Genomic DNA, 18,825 nt, shown 5'->3' with positions numbered 1-18,825 from the left:
TTCACAATCTGTCCTTCCAGTGAGCACTCAGGGTTGATTTCCTTCAGTATGGAGAGGTTTGATCTTCTTGCAGTCCATGGGACTCTCAAGAGTCTCCTCCAGCACCATAATTCAAAAGCATCAATTCTTCGGCGATCAGCCTTCTTTATGGTCCAGCTCTCACTTCCATACATCACTCCTGGGAAAACCATAGCTTTAACTATACGAACCTTTGTTGGCAAGGTGATGTCTCTACTTCTCAAGATGCTGTCTAGGCCTGTCATTGCCCTTCTCCCAAGAAGCAGGCGTCTTTTAATTTCGTGGCTGCTGTCACCATCTGCAGTGATCATTGAGCCCAAGAAAGTAAAATCTCTCACTACCTCCATTTCTTCCCCTTCTATTTGCCAGGAGGTGATGGGACCAGTGGCCATGATCTTCGTTTTTTTGATGTTGAGCTTCAGACCATATTTTGCGCTCTCCTCTTTCACCCTCATTAAAAGGTTCTTTAATTCCTCCTCACTTTCTGCCATCAAGGTTGTGTCATCTGCATATCTGAGGTTGTTGATATTTCTTCCGGCAATCTTAATTCCGGCTAGGGATTCATCCAGCCCAGCCTTTCGCATGATGAATTCTGCATATAAGTTAAATAAGCAGGGAGACAAAATACAGCCTTGTCGTACTCCTTTCCCAGATGCTACAGTACATTTGCTCTTTTGCATTGGCCTGGATTTGTTGAAGTACTTACAGTATTGGAGGGTGACTTAAGCATTTTGTTGCTGCTGCAGTCCTGATTAGAACTGGACCCCCACCCCCACCCCACCCCTGCGAATGCTGACTATTCACAATGGGAGGGGAGTTCCCAATAAAAGCTTTCCTTCCATTATGAATAACAAGCGGGGAAGGAAGTCTAGTTTGGGGACCTTGGTGAGGACAAAGCCCCCCTTTCCTATTCAGTGGTCTTGATCTGCCCCACCATTGAGGGGAAACTCCACTATACAATGTCAAATATGACAGATGCCATGTCTAATTCAGCCTGAGACTTGAAATCAGCTGACTGCTTAGTAATTGTAAGAATGCCATTTCTGGGCTGGGATAGTCTGGCCACAGGACTTCATGCCCTAGTAACCTCACAGTTAAATTTCTGTAATGCACTCTACATAGGGCAACCTTTGAAGGTGGTCTGGGAACTTCAGCTAGTGCAGAGTTCTGTTGGATGTTACCTTGTAAAGGGACCCCTGACCATTAGGTCCAGTTGTGGATGACTCTGAGGTTGCAGCGCTCATCTCGCTCTATTGGCCGAGGGAGCTGGTGTACAGCTTCCGGGTCATGTGGCCAGCATGACTAAGCTGCTTCTGGCAAACCAGAGCAGCGCACGGAAACGCCGTTTACCTTCCCGCCGGAGCAGTACCTATTTATCTAGTTGCACTTTGACGTGCTTTCGAACTGCTAGGTTGGCAGGAGCAGGGACCGAGCAACAGGAGCTCACCCCATCAAGGGGATTCGAACCACCGACCTTCTGATTGACAAGTCCTAGGCTCTGTAGTTTGACCCACAGCGCCACCCGTGTCCCTGTTACCTGGTACACCCACATAAAACCAACCGCCTGGGATCTGTTCTGACATCCTATGTGCTACTTCTCATGATGTCATTATATAAAGCCATAACTGACTTGGACTCACTTGCTTGAGGACATGTCCCTCCCAATGCCAGCCAGCCCAGGCCTTTCCTGTGGCCTGATGGGTGGCAACGCAGGAGAAGGCTTTCTCTGCAGTGATGTCCCAACTGTGAAATTCCTTTCTCCTGGAGTCATGGATGGCCGTTATGTTATTGGATTTCCAGTTCCAGGTAAAAAATCACTTGCTTAGCCAGGCATTTGGAGATACATGATGGTTCAAAGTCTTACTGTGGTTGTTGATTGCTCAAACTCTTATGGTCTGACTCAGTGCAGGGCAGCTTCCTGTGTTCCAATTGTTAATATCTTATTTAACTTGTTAATTTTTTATTGGACATGGTAATTGTTTAAAATATTATTTGTGGGTCCCTCCAGGCATCGTTTATTGTCCATTCCTGAAGATTTGTGCTCATTTATGCATGATCTTACTTTCAATAATGCACCTGCAAAAGTTTTGGGGCAGACATTTTGCTCTGTTTCCAATCATTTCATGTCCCATAGCTTCCTGCTGAAATTCTGTAACTTTTCATACCACAAGGGCTCTGGGGGATGGGTTGGTACCACTTTTGTCACACTATACTGCTTCTCCAGATGGCAATGATGTGGCTTTAGGGAACAACTAATAAAACTGAGTTATATATGGTGCTCCACTATAAATCAAACCACTAATGTACTATTATTGTACCAATGCAGAATACACTTGCAAAAAAATTCAGTCTGGTAGGACCCCATATACCACCTTGAAATCTGGAATGGATGAAGAGCAGTCAAAGCTCAATAAATAGATAAAAATGTTTGTGACCTACTGTGATAGCTCGTGTATGCTCTTCGCAATAAGCACCTCTGCTCATTCAGAGATATTTACAGTTCTTTATTTTACATATGTACAGGCAGCACATTACAATCATGCATCTGAATCCTCCAGTTCAGATTCTGGGAGTGGCTTTTGCCAGCTTCTCCTCCAACAGAAAAGGCGAGGAAGTTTCCTGTGACGCCTCTCGCCCGTCCTCTTTAACTCTCTCCTCTCCTGGGCAGACGGAATAGGCATGGCCTCACCATCAGTACCAGAACTTCCTGTGCGTGCTGGGGCTCTGCTTCTGCATCTAAGAGCCTTTCCGCCTCCTGGCTCTCTCCCCCTTCCCCATCCATCACTTCCTGTCTACCTCCCTCTGAATGTTCCTCCTCCTCCCCGGCATTCTCTGTCAGCCCCATGACACCTACCTGCCAGGTGACTTGCATACCACCCTCTTTTGTAGTTTCAGGCAAGACAGAAAAGCAGAAGAGTTATTCTCTTAGTGAGCTGCCTACCACATGTAGCTGTGAACTATGTTCAGCTTGGTGGGTGCTCTGAGTTGGGTCAGAAAGGAAGGCTCTCCTCTTAGGGCTTTTAGGCTACCTTGGGCTTGTGAAAGGAAGAATATGCCCATGCAGGCATATAATCAGAGACTTCAGGTGATGCAGATAAACTTGGTTCGTTCATTCAGAGGCTTCATCGTGAAGAGTGAAGAGATAAAACAAGCCATTCTTGCAAACTTCTAAATGTCACGATACCACAGAATCACATAAGGTAACTGGTCAAGTTTATAAAATGTGTAACTTTACCAGTCCACTTGAGGGCAACTATATCAGACCCAGTTATTCTAAGAGAATTCCTAAATTCTAGTTTCCTGCAGTTTTGGACAACCTGAAGTCAAACTGTTGGTTATGTTGTTCTAAAGTCATCTCAGCAACAAGTCAACTTCATATTGCAAAACGAATGGCTGATGCTAAATGCAGGTCCAAATATGGCAAGTTGTGTAGACTCTGTTTTATATACTGCTGCAGGAAAACAGGAATACAAAGAGCTGGCTTCCTTTTTGTTCTCTGTTCTCTTTGTTCTCTCTAATCGTTGCCATGCCTTATTTGGGTATTTTCCCCAAGGCTACTAACTCCTATTTGCCCTTTTGTCCTCCACAGAACAAAATCTCAGAAGAAGAAGTTTGAAGAAGAACTGAATGAAAGGATGATTCGAGCAATTGATGGAATAAACGCTCAAAAGTATGTTTGCACACAAGGTTGCCCTGATACTGATACCACCAGTAGCGCTCTGTGCAGTGGTGTAGGTGAGGCACTGCTGCTCTCCTGGCTTCCGAAAACAGCATGTCACTGGGGCTAACCAATGTGGGGAGGGGCAAGGCACCGAGACCTTGGCACTGTGCAAGCACACAGAAACACAGAAGGGATAACAAGGGCCATCTAGTCCAACCCCCTGCAATGCCGGTAACTTGCCCAATGTGACCCTGAGAAGAATTGTCTCATGTTCTGCCAACATAATGACAAGAATGCCTCATTGGCTGTGCCACTCCGCACTGAGCTCCCTTCACCCTGTCCTTCCCCCACCCCTCTCTCTGGTAAGTCCAGTGATTCACTGTGTTTGGAAGTCAGGAGTTCAAAGGACCAAAACACTCCATTGCTGAATTTCCTATAGATGAGGAATAAGTATTTTAGTAACCTGGGGTGTCTGGTTTATTGGAAGCAAATGAGAACTGAGCAAAGACTATGCTAAATGACTCAGAGACCTATTTAGAACACAATATGAGATGAGGCTCTTTGATCCTCTTCATTGTTGGGGAATGTGCTATAGGTTGTGGTGGTGGTTGTTTTACTTTATTAAAAGAATTTCATTTACTGAAAACAAAGTGATGAAAGAAAAAAACTAAGAGAGAGAGAAATTTATCAAAAATGCAAGAAAAATCATTCCAACTTGGACCAGTTAATATTCTGATATCTTACCAAGGGTATCTATTGTTTGGCTCAACATAGGAATGTTAGTATGAGGCTTCAAAATAAACAAAAGAATATCATCTGCAGATAAAACCAATTTATATTCAACTGAATTGTGAACTGCCCTGTAATAGCACAAGCCGGGGGGGGGGGCGGCGGTTTCTAAGGTGAATGTAGACGCTCTTGCCCAATTCCTCGGGACAGTGGAAAAGTAGCAGACTTTTGCCATTCACTTTAACTCTAGATGTAGGCAAGTCATACAATATTTTAATCCATTTTATAAAACACAAAGGAAAATGAAATTTAGTTAGAGCTACCTCTATACCCAGGTGGCGCTGTGGTCTAAACACGCTGTGGCTTGCCGATCAGAAGGTCGGCGGTTTGAATCCCCTCGATGGGGTGAGCTCCTGTTGCTCGGTCCCTGCTCCTGCCAACCTAGCAGTTCGAAAGCATGCCAGTGCAAGTAGATAAATACCGTATTTTTCGCTCTATAACACGCACCTGACCATAACACGCACATCGTTTTTAGAGGAGGAAAACAAGGGGAAAAACATTCTGAATGAAACGGTGGATGTATCATTTTTGTGCTTCATGCTGTGGCCACAGACATGTGATCTGATGGTGAATTTGGGGTGACCCAATGCAAAAATCCTGAGAATTCCTGTGGATCCATGCTTTGTAACCACGTTTTTACACCATTGCAGCCCCAGGCAACAGTGGGTGCGTGATTTTTTTGGTGCAGGCTGTAGCCATGGACATGCTATATGATCTGATGGTGAATTTGGGGTGACCCAATGCAAAGATCCTGAGAATCCCTGTGGATCCATGCTTTGTAACCACATTTTTGCACCATTGCAGCCCCAGGCTACAGTGGGTACGTGATTTTTTTGGTGCAGGCTGTAGCCATGGACATGCTATGTGATCTGATGGTGAATTTGGGGTGACCCAATGCAAAGATCCTGAGAATCCCTGTGGATCCATGCTTTGTAACCACATTTTTGCACCATTGCAGCCCCAGGCAACAGTGGGTGCGTGATTTTTTTGGTGCAGGCTGTAGCCATGGACATGCTATGTGATCTGATGGTGAATTTGGGGTGACCCAATGCAAAGATCCTGAGGATCCACGTGGATCCATGCTTTTTAACCACGTTTTTGCACCATTGCAGCCCCAGGCAACAGTGGGTGCGTGATTTGGGGGGGGGGGCAGGCTGTAGCCATGGACATGCTATGTGATCTGATGGTGAATTTGGGGTGACCCAATGCAAAGATCCTGAGGATCCATGTGGATCTATGCTTTGTAACCACATTTTAAGTAGGGAACGAAGGAAAAACAAAGAAGGGACATGAGAGGGGTGTGCAGAGAAGCAGCTGGCTAAGAATGCAGGAGAGGGATTTAACGGGAGGGAGGAAAGAAAGGCAAAAGTTTCCCCCCACCCAAGCCAGCCATCTCTCTCTCTCTCTCTCTCTCTCTCTCTCTCTCTCCCTCCCCCTCTCTCTCTCTCTCCCTCCCCCTCTCTCTCTCTCCCTCCCCCCCTTCTCTCTCTCCCTCCCCCCCTCTCTCTCCCTCCCCCTCTCTCTCTCCCTCTCCCCCAGCAGCACCGGAGCACAGAGAGGAATTAGAATCTGCTTTCCCCTCTGCTTGCCTGGAGGGGAGGGGCTTTCCCTGCTCTTTGTTCCGTTTCAGCAAACACAGCAAGGAAACAGAGCAGGGTGGGCAGTAAGACCCTGAGGCAGAATGCAGGAAAGCAGCCGCTTCCTCTTTTCAGGTTTCCCTTCTCCGTGAAGCGCGATTTGATTTTTGCCTGATATTTCGGCTCCAGGGACCACACATTCGCTCTATAACACGCACAGACATTTCCCCTTCCTTTTTAGGAGAAAAAATCTGCGTGTTATAGAGGGGAAAATACGGTACGTACCGCTCCGGCGGGAAAGTAAATAGTGTTTCCATGCGCTGCTCTGGTTCGCCAGAAGCGGCTTAGTCAAGCTGTCTGCTGACAAACGCCGGCTCCCTTGGCCAGTAAAGTGAGATGAGCGCCACAACCTCAGAGTCGTCCGTGACTGGACCTAACAGTCAGGAGTTCCTTTACCTTTACCTCTGTTTATAAATTTTGTCAAAAGCCTTTTTAGCATCTAGTCATAAAATTAGAAATTGGTCTTTATTTTTGTTTAAATCTACCAAATTCATCACTTCTCTAATATTATCTGCTGCTTGTCTTGTTTTATAAAACTGGTCTGGTCATTCTTAATAACAGATACTATTACTTGCTGGATTCTGTTTGCTAAGGTTGCTGATACATATGCAAACGTTTTTTATTTATGTGCATTGTTTTGCATGCTTAAGCCTCAGCTACTTAAACTGAATTTAAGTGTGAAATTTGATCTGCAGTTGTTCCTCTTGCCTTCTGGTTCAGTGGACTGCCTAGAGCATGTGTAGCAGAGCTCCAGAATCCTCACTGGCTGTTTATAATTAGGGGATATAATTCAAGGTCTGGGTTTGACCTATAATTGCTTAAATGAGTTGAATGTCAAGAAGCTGCTCTCTCAAATATTATTTTGGGACCAGATCAACTAAGAGCACCAACACATGATCATATAGTGTTGTTTACTCAGAAGGTTTGAAATCAGGTCTCATTGCCAGTATGGACCGTGGCTATTTGATGCGCCAGTGCCAGAGGAAGAGAAAAAACTTAAACATGTAGCAGAGATTCCCAAAAATAGACCAGAGACAATTGTACTTCATCCGGCAGAGCTTTACTTGCTACTGAAGGCAAATAAACATAATGGTCACAGATCCAGTACATTCAGGATTGGTACCGTCCATAAAAATCCAGTTGCAGCACTTACAAAACTTATAAACCTATAGCAAGACACTTAACACTAGGCATACTATGTACAGAATACCACACCAAAAGGAAGAGAGATAGAAAGTAAAACCCAGGCTCCTTCTGGTCTATATTTATAGTCAGCATGACCTTAATTGGAAGAGATAAGAGAACCAGTTCAAACCAGCTTCCCAGAAGGTATAACCCAAACAATCATGAAGCTTCTTTCATACAGAGAAGCTTCCAGTAGCTTCCAGAACCTTCTTGAATTAATCAGAATAGGAAAAATCTCTACACATCAGATCAATACTTTCTGCACTAAGAAACGCAAACTCCCTATATTGGGAGGAATGTTTTTGCCAAAAATCTCAGAAACCTCATCAGGAGGGCTTTAAACTGACTAATGTGGGGGAGGAAGACAGTGCTCCTGAAGGTAGGAGTCCAAATGTCATAGACCGAATGGAGCAAACAGCACGCAGACCTAGTGATGGGAGGAAAAAATCCTTAAATAAGAGACACGGGGGAATGATTAATGGACTTCAATGTCTGTACACTAATGCACAAAGCATGGGTAATAAACAAGATGAGCTTGAGCTCTTGGTACAGCAAACTAAATATGACATAATAGGCATCACTGAAACCTGGTGGGATAAGTCCCACGACTGGAATGTAATAATGGAGGGATACAATCTATTTCAGAGAAACAGACCAGTCAAGAAAGGAGGAGGAGTGGCGTTATATGTCAGGGATGTGTATACCTGTGAAGAGATCCAAGATTTAGAACCTCAAAGCCAAAGTGAGAGCATTTGGGTCAAAATTAAGGGAGAGAAGAATAACAGGGACCTCATTGTGGGAGTTTACTATAGATCCCCAAGCCAAACGGAGGACATAGATGATGCCTTCCTGGAACAGATGGCCAAGCATGCAAAAGGAAGAGAGATAGTAGTAATGGGGGACTTCAATTACCCGGCTATTTGTTGGATGTCAAACTCAGCCAAGAGCATAAGGTCAAACAGATTCCTCACTGGCCTTGCAGACAACTTCATTGTCCAGAAAGTGGGAGAAGCAACAGGAGGAACAGCCATTTTAGATCTGGTCCTAACCAATGTTGATGACCTGGTTAGTGGGGTAGAAGTGGAAGGATCATTAGGCGCGAGTGATCATGCTCTTCTGAAGTTTACTATACAGCGGAAAGGAGCAGCCAAGCATACTAGGACTCAATTTCTTGACTTTAAGAAAGCCGACTTCATAAAACTTAGGGAAGTGCTGGGTGAGATCCCATGGACAGTAATACTAAAAGGAAAGGGAGTTCATGATGGCTGGGAGTTTGTTAAGAGGGAGATAGTAAAAGCACAACTTCAGGCAATACCAATGAGACGGAAACATGGAAGGTGCCTAAAGAAGCCAGGGTGGCTATCTAAAGAACTTTTAACTGAGTTAAGATTAAAAAAGGATGTGTACAAAAAATGGAAAAGGGGGAAAACCACCAAAGAGGAATTCAAACAAATAGCCAGCACGTGTAGACACAAAGTCAGAAAAGCTAAAGCACAGAATGAACTCAGGCTTGCTAGAGAGGTTAAAAGCAACAAAAAAGGCTTTTATGGGTATGTTCGTAGCAAAAGGAAGAACAAAGAAACAGTGGGGTCACTCAGAGGAGAAGATGGTGAAATGCAAACAGGGGACACAGAAAGGGCTGAACTCCTCAATGCCTTCTTTGCCTCAGTCTTCTCCGATAAAGAAAATAATGCCCAACCTGAAGAATTTGGAGCAAATGATTCAGCAGAGGAAACACAGCCCAGAATAACTAAGGAGATAGTACAAGAATACTTGGCTAGTTTAGATGTATTCAAGTCTCCAGGGCCAGATGAACTGCATCCAAGAGTATTAAAAGAACTGGCAGATGTGATCTCAGAACCACTGGCAGTCATCTTTGAGAATTCCTGGAGAACAGGCAAAGTCCCGGCAGGCTGGAGGAGGGCAAATGTTGTCCCTATTTTCAAAAAGGGGAAAAGAGAGGACCCAAATAATTACCGCCCAGTCAGTCTGACATCAATACCAGGGAAGATTCTGGAGCAGATCATTAAGCAAACAGTCTGTGAGCACCTAGAAAGGAATACTGTCATCACCAATAGTCAGCATGGATTTCTGAAAAATAAGTCATGTCAGACTAACCTGATCTCGTTTTTTGACAGAATTACAAGCCTGGTAGATGAAGGGAACGCAGTGGATGTAGTCTACCTTGATTTCAGCAAGGCATTTGACAAGGTGCCCCATGATATTCTTGTAAAGAAGCTGGTAAAATGCGGACTTGACTATGCTACCACTCAGTGGATTTGTAACTGGCTGACTGACCGAACCCAAAGGGTGCTCATCAATGGTTCCTCTTCATCCTGGAGAAGAGTGACTAGTGGGGTGCCACAGGGTTCTGTCTTGGGCCCGGTCTTATTCAACATCTTTATCAACGACTTGGATGATGGACTCAAGGGCATCCTGATCAAATTTGCAGATGACACCAAACTGGGAGGGGTGGCTAACACCCCAGAGGACAGGATCACACTTCAAAACGACCTTGACAGATTAGAGAACTGGGCCAAAACAAACAAGATGAATTTTAACAGGGAGAAATGTAAAGTATTGCACTTGGGCAAAAAAAATTAGAGGAACAAATACAAGATGGGTGACACCTGGCTTGAGAGCAGTACATGTGAAAAGGATCTAGGAGTCTTGGTTGACCACAAACTTGACATGAGCCAACAGTGTGACGCGGCAGCTAAAAAAGCCAATGCAATTCTGGGCTGCATCAATAGGAGTATCGCATCTAGATCAAGGGAAGTAATAGTGCCACTGTATTCTGCTCTGGTCAGACCTCACCTGGAGTACTGTGTCCAGTTCTGGGTACCACAGTTCAAGAAGGACACTGACAAACTGGAACATGTCCAGAGGAGGGCAACCAAAATGGTCAAAGGCTTGGAAACGATGCCTTATGAGGAACGGCTAAGGGAGCTGGGCATGTTTAGCCTGGAGAAGAGGAGGTTAAGGGGTGATATGATAGCCATGTTCAAATATATAAAAGGATGTCACATAGAGGAGGGAGAAAGGTTGTTTTCTGCTGCTCCAGAGAAGCGGACACGGAGCAATGGTTCCAAACTACAAGAAAAAAGATTCCACCTAAACATTAGGAGGAACTTCCTGACAGTAAGAGCTGTTTGACAGTGGAATTTGCTGCCAAGGAGTGTGGTGGAGTCTCCTTCTTTGGAGGTCTTTAAGCAGAGGCTTGACAACCATATGTCAGGAGTACTCTGATGGCGTTTCCTGCTTGGCAGGGGGTTGGACTCGATGGCCCTTGTGGTCTCTTCCAACTCTATGATTCTATATTAAAAACTGAAATTGGTTGTATTCCCTCACAGGGCTATAGTTTCTTTTCTCAGGCTTCCCTGTGCCTCTTACTTAAACTTTTCAGAAAAATATAATAAGCAAATAATTATCCAGCTTTATGTATAATATTCTGTATGTTCTTTCTTCCTCTTCTAGGCAGTGGCTTAAGTCTGAGGATATTCAAAGGATATCATTGCTCTTCTATAACAAAGAACTGGAAAAAGAAGTAAGTAACACTTAGCATAGAAGGGACGCGGGTGGCGCTGTGGGTTAAACCACAGAGCCTAGGACTTGCTGATTGGAAGGTCGGCGGTTTGAATCCCCGGGACGGGGTGAGCTCCCGTTGCTCGGTCCCAGCTCCTGCTAACCTAGCAGTTTGAAAGCACGTCAAAGTGCAAGTAGATAGAGGTACCGCTCTGGCAGGAAGGTAAACGGCGTTTCCGTGCGCTGCTCTAGTTCGCCAGAAGCGTCTTAGTCATGCTGGCCGCATGACCCGGAAGCTGTACGGCGGCTCCCTTGGCCAATAAAGCGAGATGAGCTCCGCAACCCCAGAGTCGGTCACGACTTGACCTAATGGTCAGGGGTCCCGTTATCTTTAACACTTAGCATACAATGTCAGGGTTCTGTGTTCATTTTGTAAAAGCAAGTCATGGCACTAGTAGTTTCTAGTTACATGGGGGTCCTCTTACCTGAAAACTGTGTGGCCCTGTTGCTGTCTAAGTTGAGGTAGACCAGTTTTTCTCACCAGTTCTTCTATTTAATCTCCTTCCTGACATGGAGCAAAATTGGATTCCTTCTGGTAATGTAAATGATGTGCCTGTTCTCCAGATTGCAGCCTTTTAGCTCTTCCTGCAAAGCACTGTAAATTTCATAGAAGTGGCGTCTGACTGACCAGAGAACTTGAACTTTGTTGGTTTTGAGTTCTTCCACTGCTGTGTTTTATATATGCTTGTCCACCAGGCCTAACAAATCAGAGCATTTGGTCCAAACGAGAGAGTCGTCCTTCCTTTCTCTTTTTGCTCTGAATGTTTTCAGTGCTACTACACAATGGTTATCTCCTGCTCTGTCTTCAACATTTCTGGTTCAATTATGTCAGCTTATTCTAAGGCTAGAAGTGGGCTGTTTGGGGATTTCTGGGTCAAGTTGGTTTTGCCCATTTTCCATTGCAGGGAGAAAGGGAAACATTCCATGATAAACATGTTATCCCAGTAGGCCTTGCCACAATCAACTGGGAAGCTCCCCACTAAAATGCAGCATAAGGGAGCATCAGGTGCAGTTTGATAGGACTTGTGCAAGAGAACTTATTGGTGGCTTGTTTCCTATAATTATAGTTAAAGGACCCCTGACCATTAGGTCCAGTCGTGACCGACTCTGGGGTTGCGGCGCTCATCTTGCTTTACTTGCCAAGGGTGCCGGCGTACAGCTTCCGAGTCACGTGGCCAGCATGACTAAGCCGCTTCTGGCGAACCAGAGCAGCACACAGAAACGCCGTTTACCTTCCCGCCAGAACGGTACCTATTGATCTACTTGCACTTTGACGTGCTTTCGAACTGCTAGGTTGGCAGGAGCAGGGACTGAACAACGGAAGCTCACCCCGTCGTGGGGATTCGAACTGCCGACCTTCTGATCGGCAAGTCCTAGGCTCTGTGGTTTAACCCACAGTGCCACCCGCGTCCCTATAATTATAGTTACATACCCCAAATAGTCGCAGTTTTTGAGCCCCTTGTTTATGTAAAACATTTTTTAAACAAATGGTCAAGAGAGGCACAACTGTTAGTGGCAGTGCCTCCTCTTGCTGTTTTCTTTCTGGAAAACCATTGAAGAGGTACAATATAACAATATAAAATCTGTGATGGATCAGTCCAAGAGTCCATCTAGTTTGGTGCCCCCTGACCAAAGAGATGCTTCCAGAAGCCTATCAGCTGGGCATGAAAGCAAGACCCATTTCCCATAATTGGTCCCTCTGCCACTAGCGGGCAGAGGTGCATCGCCATGGCACATGGAGGTTCTGTTTAGCTACTATAGCTAAGAGCAGCTGATAAACCTGCTCTCCGTGATTTTTTCCAGTTCTTTTCTTTAAAGTCTTTGATCAGCTCAGGAAACATAAGCCTGTCCTCTAGTAACTGAGTTAATTTTACCAACTGTTTTAAAATTATGTTAGGTTTTTTTTGTAATCTCTTTCTAATTTTGTTTTAGTATAGAGCAACAACGCTTCCTGCGTTCAAGTACTATGTGACCTGTGCTTGTCTTATATTCTTCTGCATTTTTCTTGTGCAGATCCTAGTACTACCCAAGTAAGTAAGAAATTTGCACAGCTCTTTGTTTATCTCCATTCATGTTGTTGTCACCCTTTTCAGTTCTGGGAAGGTTGTGCCATTAATCCCAAATTCAATAAGGGACTGGCTGATTAAATAAATAAATAAATAAATAAATCCTGGCATGTAATTCTGCTTCTATTTCTGGCTGGTTTTGCCCTCCTACATCTTTCTGACCCATCAGTGCCCATTGGGACAGAGCTACAGAGCTGGCCTTCCAACACTGGTATTGCTGCAGCATATCTGGATGGCACTGGGATGGGACACTGTGCTGTGACACACAGACAAATGACTGGTTTCTGGGAAAGAGCCTCTGGGTGGGAGCAGTTCAAGTCATACAAAACTGCTCAAAAGCCTTCTGCAATGCAAACCGCTGTTGAATTTCATGCATTTATAAATAGGAAACTTTCAGAATATTGGGATGGGAGCAGTAGAACAGTATGTACAGTACACTTGAATTTCCAAAAAAACAAACCACTTGTACCATCGATTGTCAGGAAGCAATTGACAAAAAGAAAGAAAGAAAGAAAGAAAGAAAGAAAGAAAGAAAGAAAGAAAGAAAGAAGTTCAAAAAACCCACTCGTGTTTATAAGGGCTTTCTTTCTCCTGCACCTGGTAAAAGAAAAGGGAGGGCTGCCATGGATTTTTATATTCAAAAGATGTTTTAACAATGAAGCTCTTAGGCAGTCCAAGCCTCTGCTCTGACTGAAATCTGTTGAAAGCTTCATGAATGTACAAAAAAAAAGAACACCCAACCCCACAGAGTGAAAGATACTGAAATTATCAAACTCAAGTCAAAGCTCTTGAAGATAAAAATTAGCTCCCTGCAGGAATCTGTCAATGAACATCTTTCCCATACATATATTGAAATCTTAAAAACAGGGATAGACAGAAGGTGCCATTGGTTAATGACAGACTAGTTTGTAGTAGCCTACTTAATACCTCCTTGTTTCTGGGATTCTTGCAAAGAATGCTGGACTGCTTAGCTAGCTCCAATTTTGGGAGTCCCTGGGCAATACACTAGCATTGGCCCCTCAGATCTATTTTGTTCCTACCCATGTAAAAAAGAAAACGACAGCAGTCTTGAGAAGGTACATTGCGTTTCTCCAAACCCAGTACATAAGCACATCTAGTCTTAAAGCATGTTTGTTATGGCAAAAGGGCTTCCAGGAAAGATTGCTGCCACATGGAATGAGAGGTGTTGCCTGGAAGGAGTAAACGTCCTTGCTGCTCACATGTTGGATAGATCATAGTCCATGTCAGAATCCACATGGGTACTAATAGGAAAGTTTGCAGGAGGGGTTAGTGGTGGGCCTCCAGTATTCTGACTCTCATCTGTGGCTAAATGGAGATTGATGATAGATATAATTTTTAGCTTGCTTTTCTGGGCAAATGCCCATGCAAATCAGCTTGCAATAAAAAACAAAGATGAAAAGAGCAGGAATATAAAAGTTGATGTTATTCAGCAAGCCACTTCTTAGTTCCTCAACAAGTGCAAATATTCATTTAGATTACTTATACCTAAAACTAATCTAACCTACAATTGTTAAAAGATTCCTTAGTATTCACTCTTGTTTTGAAAATTTAAAACATACCAGAATGTACCATTGGGATTTCAATACAACCAAAGTAGACCAATCAAGACTGAATTCATTCTGCCTATTCTTTAAGATACAATAATATATGATGCATTTTCTTTTTTCCTTTTAAGCAATTTTCAAAGGAGGCAGACCCACATGGCTGTTGCAGTCACATTAAGTGCTTGAACAATCCATCAACCAGAATTCCTTCTGTGTCTTTTATTTGTACATTGGTTTCTCTAACAGGCCTTTCTTCCTGTCTTGTAGAAAGTCTGCCCTTGGGATCTCCTTTGGAGCTGCCTTCCTTGTGCTCTCCTTCATTCTTTTTATCTGTTTTGCTGGACAGCTTTTGGTAGGTATTAAGAGAATGCCCTAGCAACACAAATCGTTCTGCTTAAGCAATGAGGCCTTAACGCCCATGCAATACAGCTAAGGTTACTTTCCCTTCCTGTTAGTTGTCTGGGTGAGAAATAAACCTTTTGAGAACTTCCTTTCTTGGAGTTAATTTGCTTAACACTTTTCTCAATCATGTGAAATGCATAAGCTTTTTCATATAGGCATTGCTATGTACTGACCTTTATTGGAGATGAAAAACTGAGAGACTTGCATTGTAACTTGTCTGACCTGTCATAGCCAATGACTTTTGCTGACAAGCATGAATAATTTTTAATTAAGTCCCCCCCCCCAAAAAAAAATATGTATAACCAATCAAGAATTTAAATTAATATACAACATCCTGAGATAAAAGGTTCTAAACCCCGCACATCTCAGGTCACAAGTGGCTCTTGAAATTGAACAGTTTACTGTGTGGGATGGAGGGGTTGTTGTTTCAGGACCAAACTGCACAGTTCTGCTCTGGAGTGCAGGTTTCTACCCCCACACAAATGGACAGCACGGGGCCTCCAGTTCAGTTTGGGATTATAGCATGGAAGGGTAAGGGGACTTGTTTACAGTGCAAGTTGCAAGTAGGAGGCCCCTAATACAGCTTGAGTCTTCACTCACTACAGTAAGGGCCCATCCACACAGCTGTTTGTCCTGTGATTTCTGGCCTTTTGTATCTATCTATTATCACGGGTCCAGTAGGGTTTTTTCTTGTCCCATTGCCTTTCCTAGGAAAACGCGCTGTTTCCTGCTGAATCAGGACAAACATTAGTCCAAAGAAAACTGAAAGAAATATTTGTCCCTCTTCTAATCCTAAAATAGATGTTGAAGGGGAATAAGCATGCTTTCCTGGGAGCTGTGTTTGGGGCAATCTGCTCTTCCCTCCTTTCCTTCTTCCCCCCCCCTATCACCTACAGAATAATTTCTCTGTTTGCAGTGCACTTCCAGTTTTCACTGAGTGCTTAATTTTTTATTACACTTCCCTGTTTAGCGCTAATAAAAACTGTGGTCAAATGATTCCAATCACAGCTTTATTTTCTGTCTTTAAAAATAAGTGTTAATTAATAGGTATTGGAAGGGTCGCAGCTCCTTTTGTATATGTCAAATGATGGTTTGATTCTCTGGTCTTCTGATTCTCTGACTCTCTGCCACGGGTGGGGGGAGCTGAAGGTGAAGACAACACGAAAAGCAGACTATTGGTTATATGAAGAATGAAGGGGAAAACACTGGGTTTTGGGGGTCTTTCCCAAGTAAAATCTAAGGCAAAAATCACAAGTGGGAACACCCAGCCCTGGACCAAACTGAAAATGGCACGAAGAGTTCTGGATTTAAGGGGAAACATGGCTGGGCCCTAAGCGTGCGTAGAAATTGTACTCAAGGCCAGAACTACACAGTTAAGGCCACATATAGTTATGCACTGAGAAAAAGAAATCTAAAGTCTTTATGGGAACACAGAACTTGTTCTACCGGATCCTGACCCCAGGAGTTCCATTGCAGCACAACCACCACCACTGGTAACTCGGCTTATCAAAACTTTGGGTCAGCGTTCTCAGGACAATGAATCAAAATGAAGAAACTGCTTTAAGGAGATCCAGGTTCTGAATGGTGCTCTTTGTTACTTATGCCAGCAAGAGGAGAATGAGATTGTCCTGCAGTTGCAGGGAATCCAGTTAACACTGACCAGATATAGGTATCACCGGGTGCTGACTACATTGCAGTAACATCCTTTGTCTCCTGTTTTCCCCAAATGTTTCAGAAGAAGAGAGCAGCTGAAGAAGCCTGCATCTCAGCTAGGAAGAAGAACTTGACTGGGGGTTTAGTAGGGATTTGAGACTTTGGGGCTCAACTAGGACAACGTCCCTCATTGTTAGTGGCATTATATCCTAGCCTGCTCTCAAGCATTTTACTTGCACTTTTGTTCATCTGTTTGGAGCTTGAAGCTGGCAAGTCAGTGCACCTACTTGCAAATGCAAATGGATGGATTTGTCCCTTGTGGAGTGCACTTGCACCACAAGTAGGTAAAGAGCACCCAGGAACAAATGAGAAAGAGAAAATACAAAATCAGATCAAATGAAGCCATGATGGAGGTGCTGCAGCGGAGGCTGCTCTCAAACTGTGCTAGACAAAAAGTGCCTTAAGACAAAAGTTGTGCTCAGAATGAAAGGATGGCTTTTGATTGTTTTCTTTCTCTGAAGAGGTAATTACATTACTGCAAAGGTGCTTTGTGTTCCTCCCTCTAAGGAACATACACATTTCCTTCCTGTACAGTCATCATCATATTATTACAAAAAGGAGATATTTTAAGGGAGGCCTGGCATTTTTTATATTAATTCCAGTCTCCTTTGCAGCTGCCTGTCTCTTGCTTTCAGTAATACTTTTTATCTGTTTTGCTGAATAGCTCAGTAGGTGCTGGGAGCATGTTGCTTTTCTTAGAACCTCAATTCCAGTAATGAGGCCATAATACCTCAACATTATTGAAGACCACCTTATAAAGAAAAGTTCCTTCAGCATAATATCCTTCTTCGTAGCTTGGGTAAGGAAACGGATCGCTGAGGACTTTCTTCCCTGGAGTTAATTTACTTTTACTTACCAACCTGTGGTGATTTCTAGAGTTCACATCACTCAGTGTTGTCAAGACTGCAAGCAATTTCTTTCTCGCCCATTGTGTTTTCTGTTAAATGAAACTGTTAAATGAAGCTGGACAGTTTCTCCAAAGCGACTTGGTTTTTGATGTATAGGAGAAAGAAAACAAAAAGGGTATGTGACCTGATGTGTCCCTGATGTTACTTAACAGATGGATGCCAAATATCTCTTGAGCTTGAAATGTACAGATAGTTTTCAGGTCAGAGCTGTTCCTACTCCAAGTAATGCCAAATAAAAGAACAGGAGGAACCTGGAAAAAATAAAGCATTCATTCTAGTGAAAGGCACAAAGATCACACACCCCCTTTCTTAATGCAGTACCTTTATTGAATGGTGCAGCTCTCTTCAAACATAAACCTTTTTGGTTAATAGTAGCTTTTATCAATGCTGATAAAAGGTTCCATGAAAGTGTTTAGGTAAGTGGTGTTAGTGTAATAAAACTGGTATGTAGACATTTAGGGTATGTTGTTAAAGCAGCCATGCTACCGAAGGCAGAGATTTATTTCATACGCTTTTCAATGTCTTAACAATGTGGAGCATTGTTGGGTGGAATATCAAACATTTTCAGATATGCACCCTTGAAATAGTTCAGTGTAAGGTGTGGCAGACATCCTGAGCCAGACATCCTGGAGAGCCAGATATCCTGGAGAGTGAAGTCAAATGGGCCTTAGAAAGCACTGCAAATAACAAGGCCAGGGGAAGTGATGAACTATTTAAAATGAACTATTTAACAAAGCCAGGGGAAGTGATGAACTATTTAAAATAGCTGAACTATTTAAAATTTTAAAAGATGATGCTGTTAAGGTGCTACACTCAATATGCCAGCAAGTTTGGAAAACTCAGCAGTGGCCAGAGGATTGGAGAAGATCAGTCTACATCCCAATCCCAAAGAAGGGCAGTGCCAAAGAATGCTCCAACTACCGCACAATTTCACACGGTAGCAAGGTTATGCTTAAAATTCTACAAGGTAGGCTCAAGCAGTATGTGGACCGAGAACTCCCAGAAGTGCAAGCTGGATTTAGAAGAGGCAGAGGAACCAGAGACCAAATTGCAAACATGCACTGGATTATGGAGAAAGCTAGAGAGTTCCAGAAAGACATCTACTTCTGCTTCATTGACTATGCAAAAGCCTTTGACTGTGTCGACCACAGCAAACTATGGCAAGTTCTTAAAGAAATGGGAGTGCCTGATCACCTCATCTGTCTCCTGAGAAATCTCTATGTGGGACAAGAAGCTACAGTTAGAACTGGATATGGAACAACTGATTGGTTCAAAATTGGGAAAGGAGTACGTCAA

At 43.6% G+C, this 18,825-nt stretch overlaps 1 protein-coding gene across 3 annotated transcripts in view; it reads left to right on the top strand.

Moving 5' to 3' along the window:
* ADCY2 (adenylate cyclase 2) overlaps window positions 1-18,825 on the top strand; it is a 134,870-nt gene that overhangs the window by 71,922 nt on the left and 44,123 nt on the right. For all 3 annotated transcript variants that reach the window (XM_083748572.1, XM_083748571.1, XM_083748573.1), the window contains 4 exons: window positions 3,608-3,688; window positions 10,768-10,837; window positions 12,808-12,905; window positions 14,774-14,858. In XM_083748572.1, the coding sequence (XP_083604698.1) occupies window positions 3,608-3,688; window positions 10,768-10,837; window positions 12,808-12,905; window positions 14,774-14,858 (334 nt within the window). The remainder of the gene's footprint in view (window positions 1-3,607; window positions 3,689-10,767; window positions 10,838-12,807; window positions 12,906-14,773; window positions 14,859-18,825) is intronic.

This window comes from Podarcis gaigeae, assembly GCF_964106915.1.
Source record: "Podarcis gaigeae genome assembly, chromosome: 7".
Taxonomy (NCBI): domain Eukaryota; kingdom Metazoa; phylum Chordata; class Lepidosauria; order Squamata; family Lacertidae; genus Podarcis; species Podarcis gaigeae.
The sequence above is the reverse complement of the archived record's forward strand: the minus strand, read 5'-3'. Positions and strand labels throughout refer to the sequence as shown.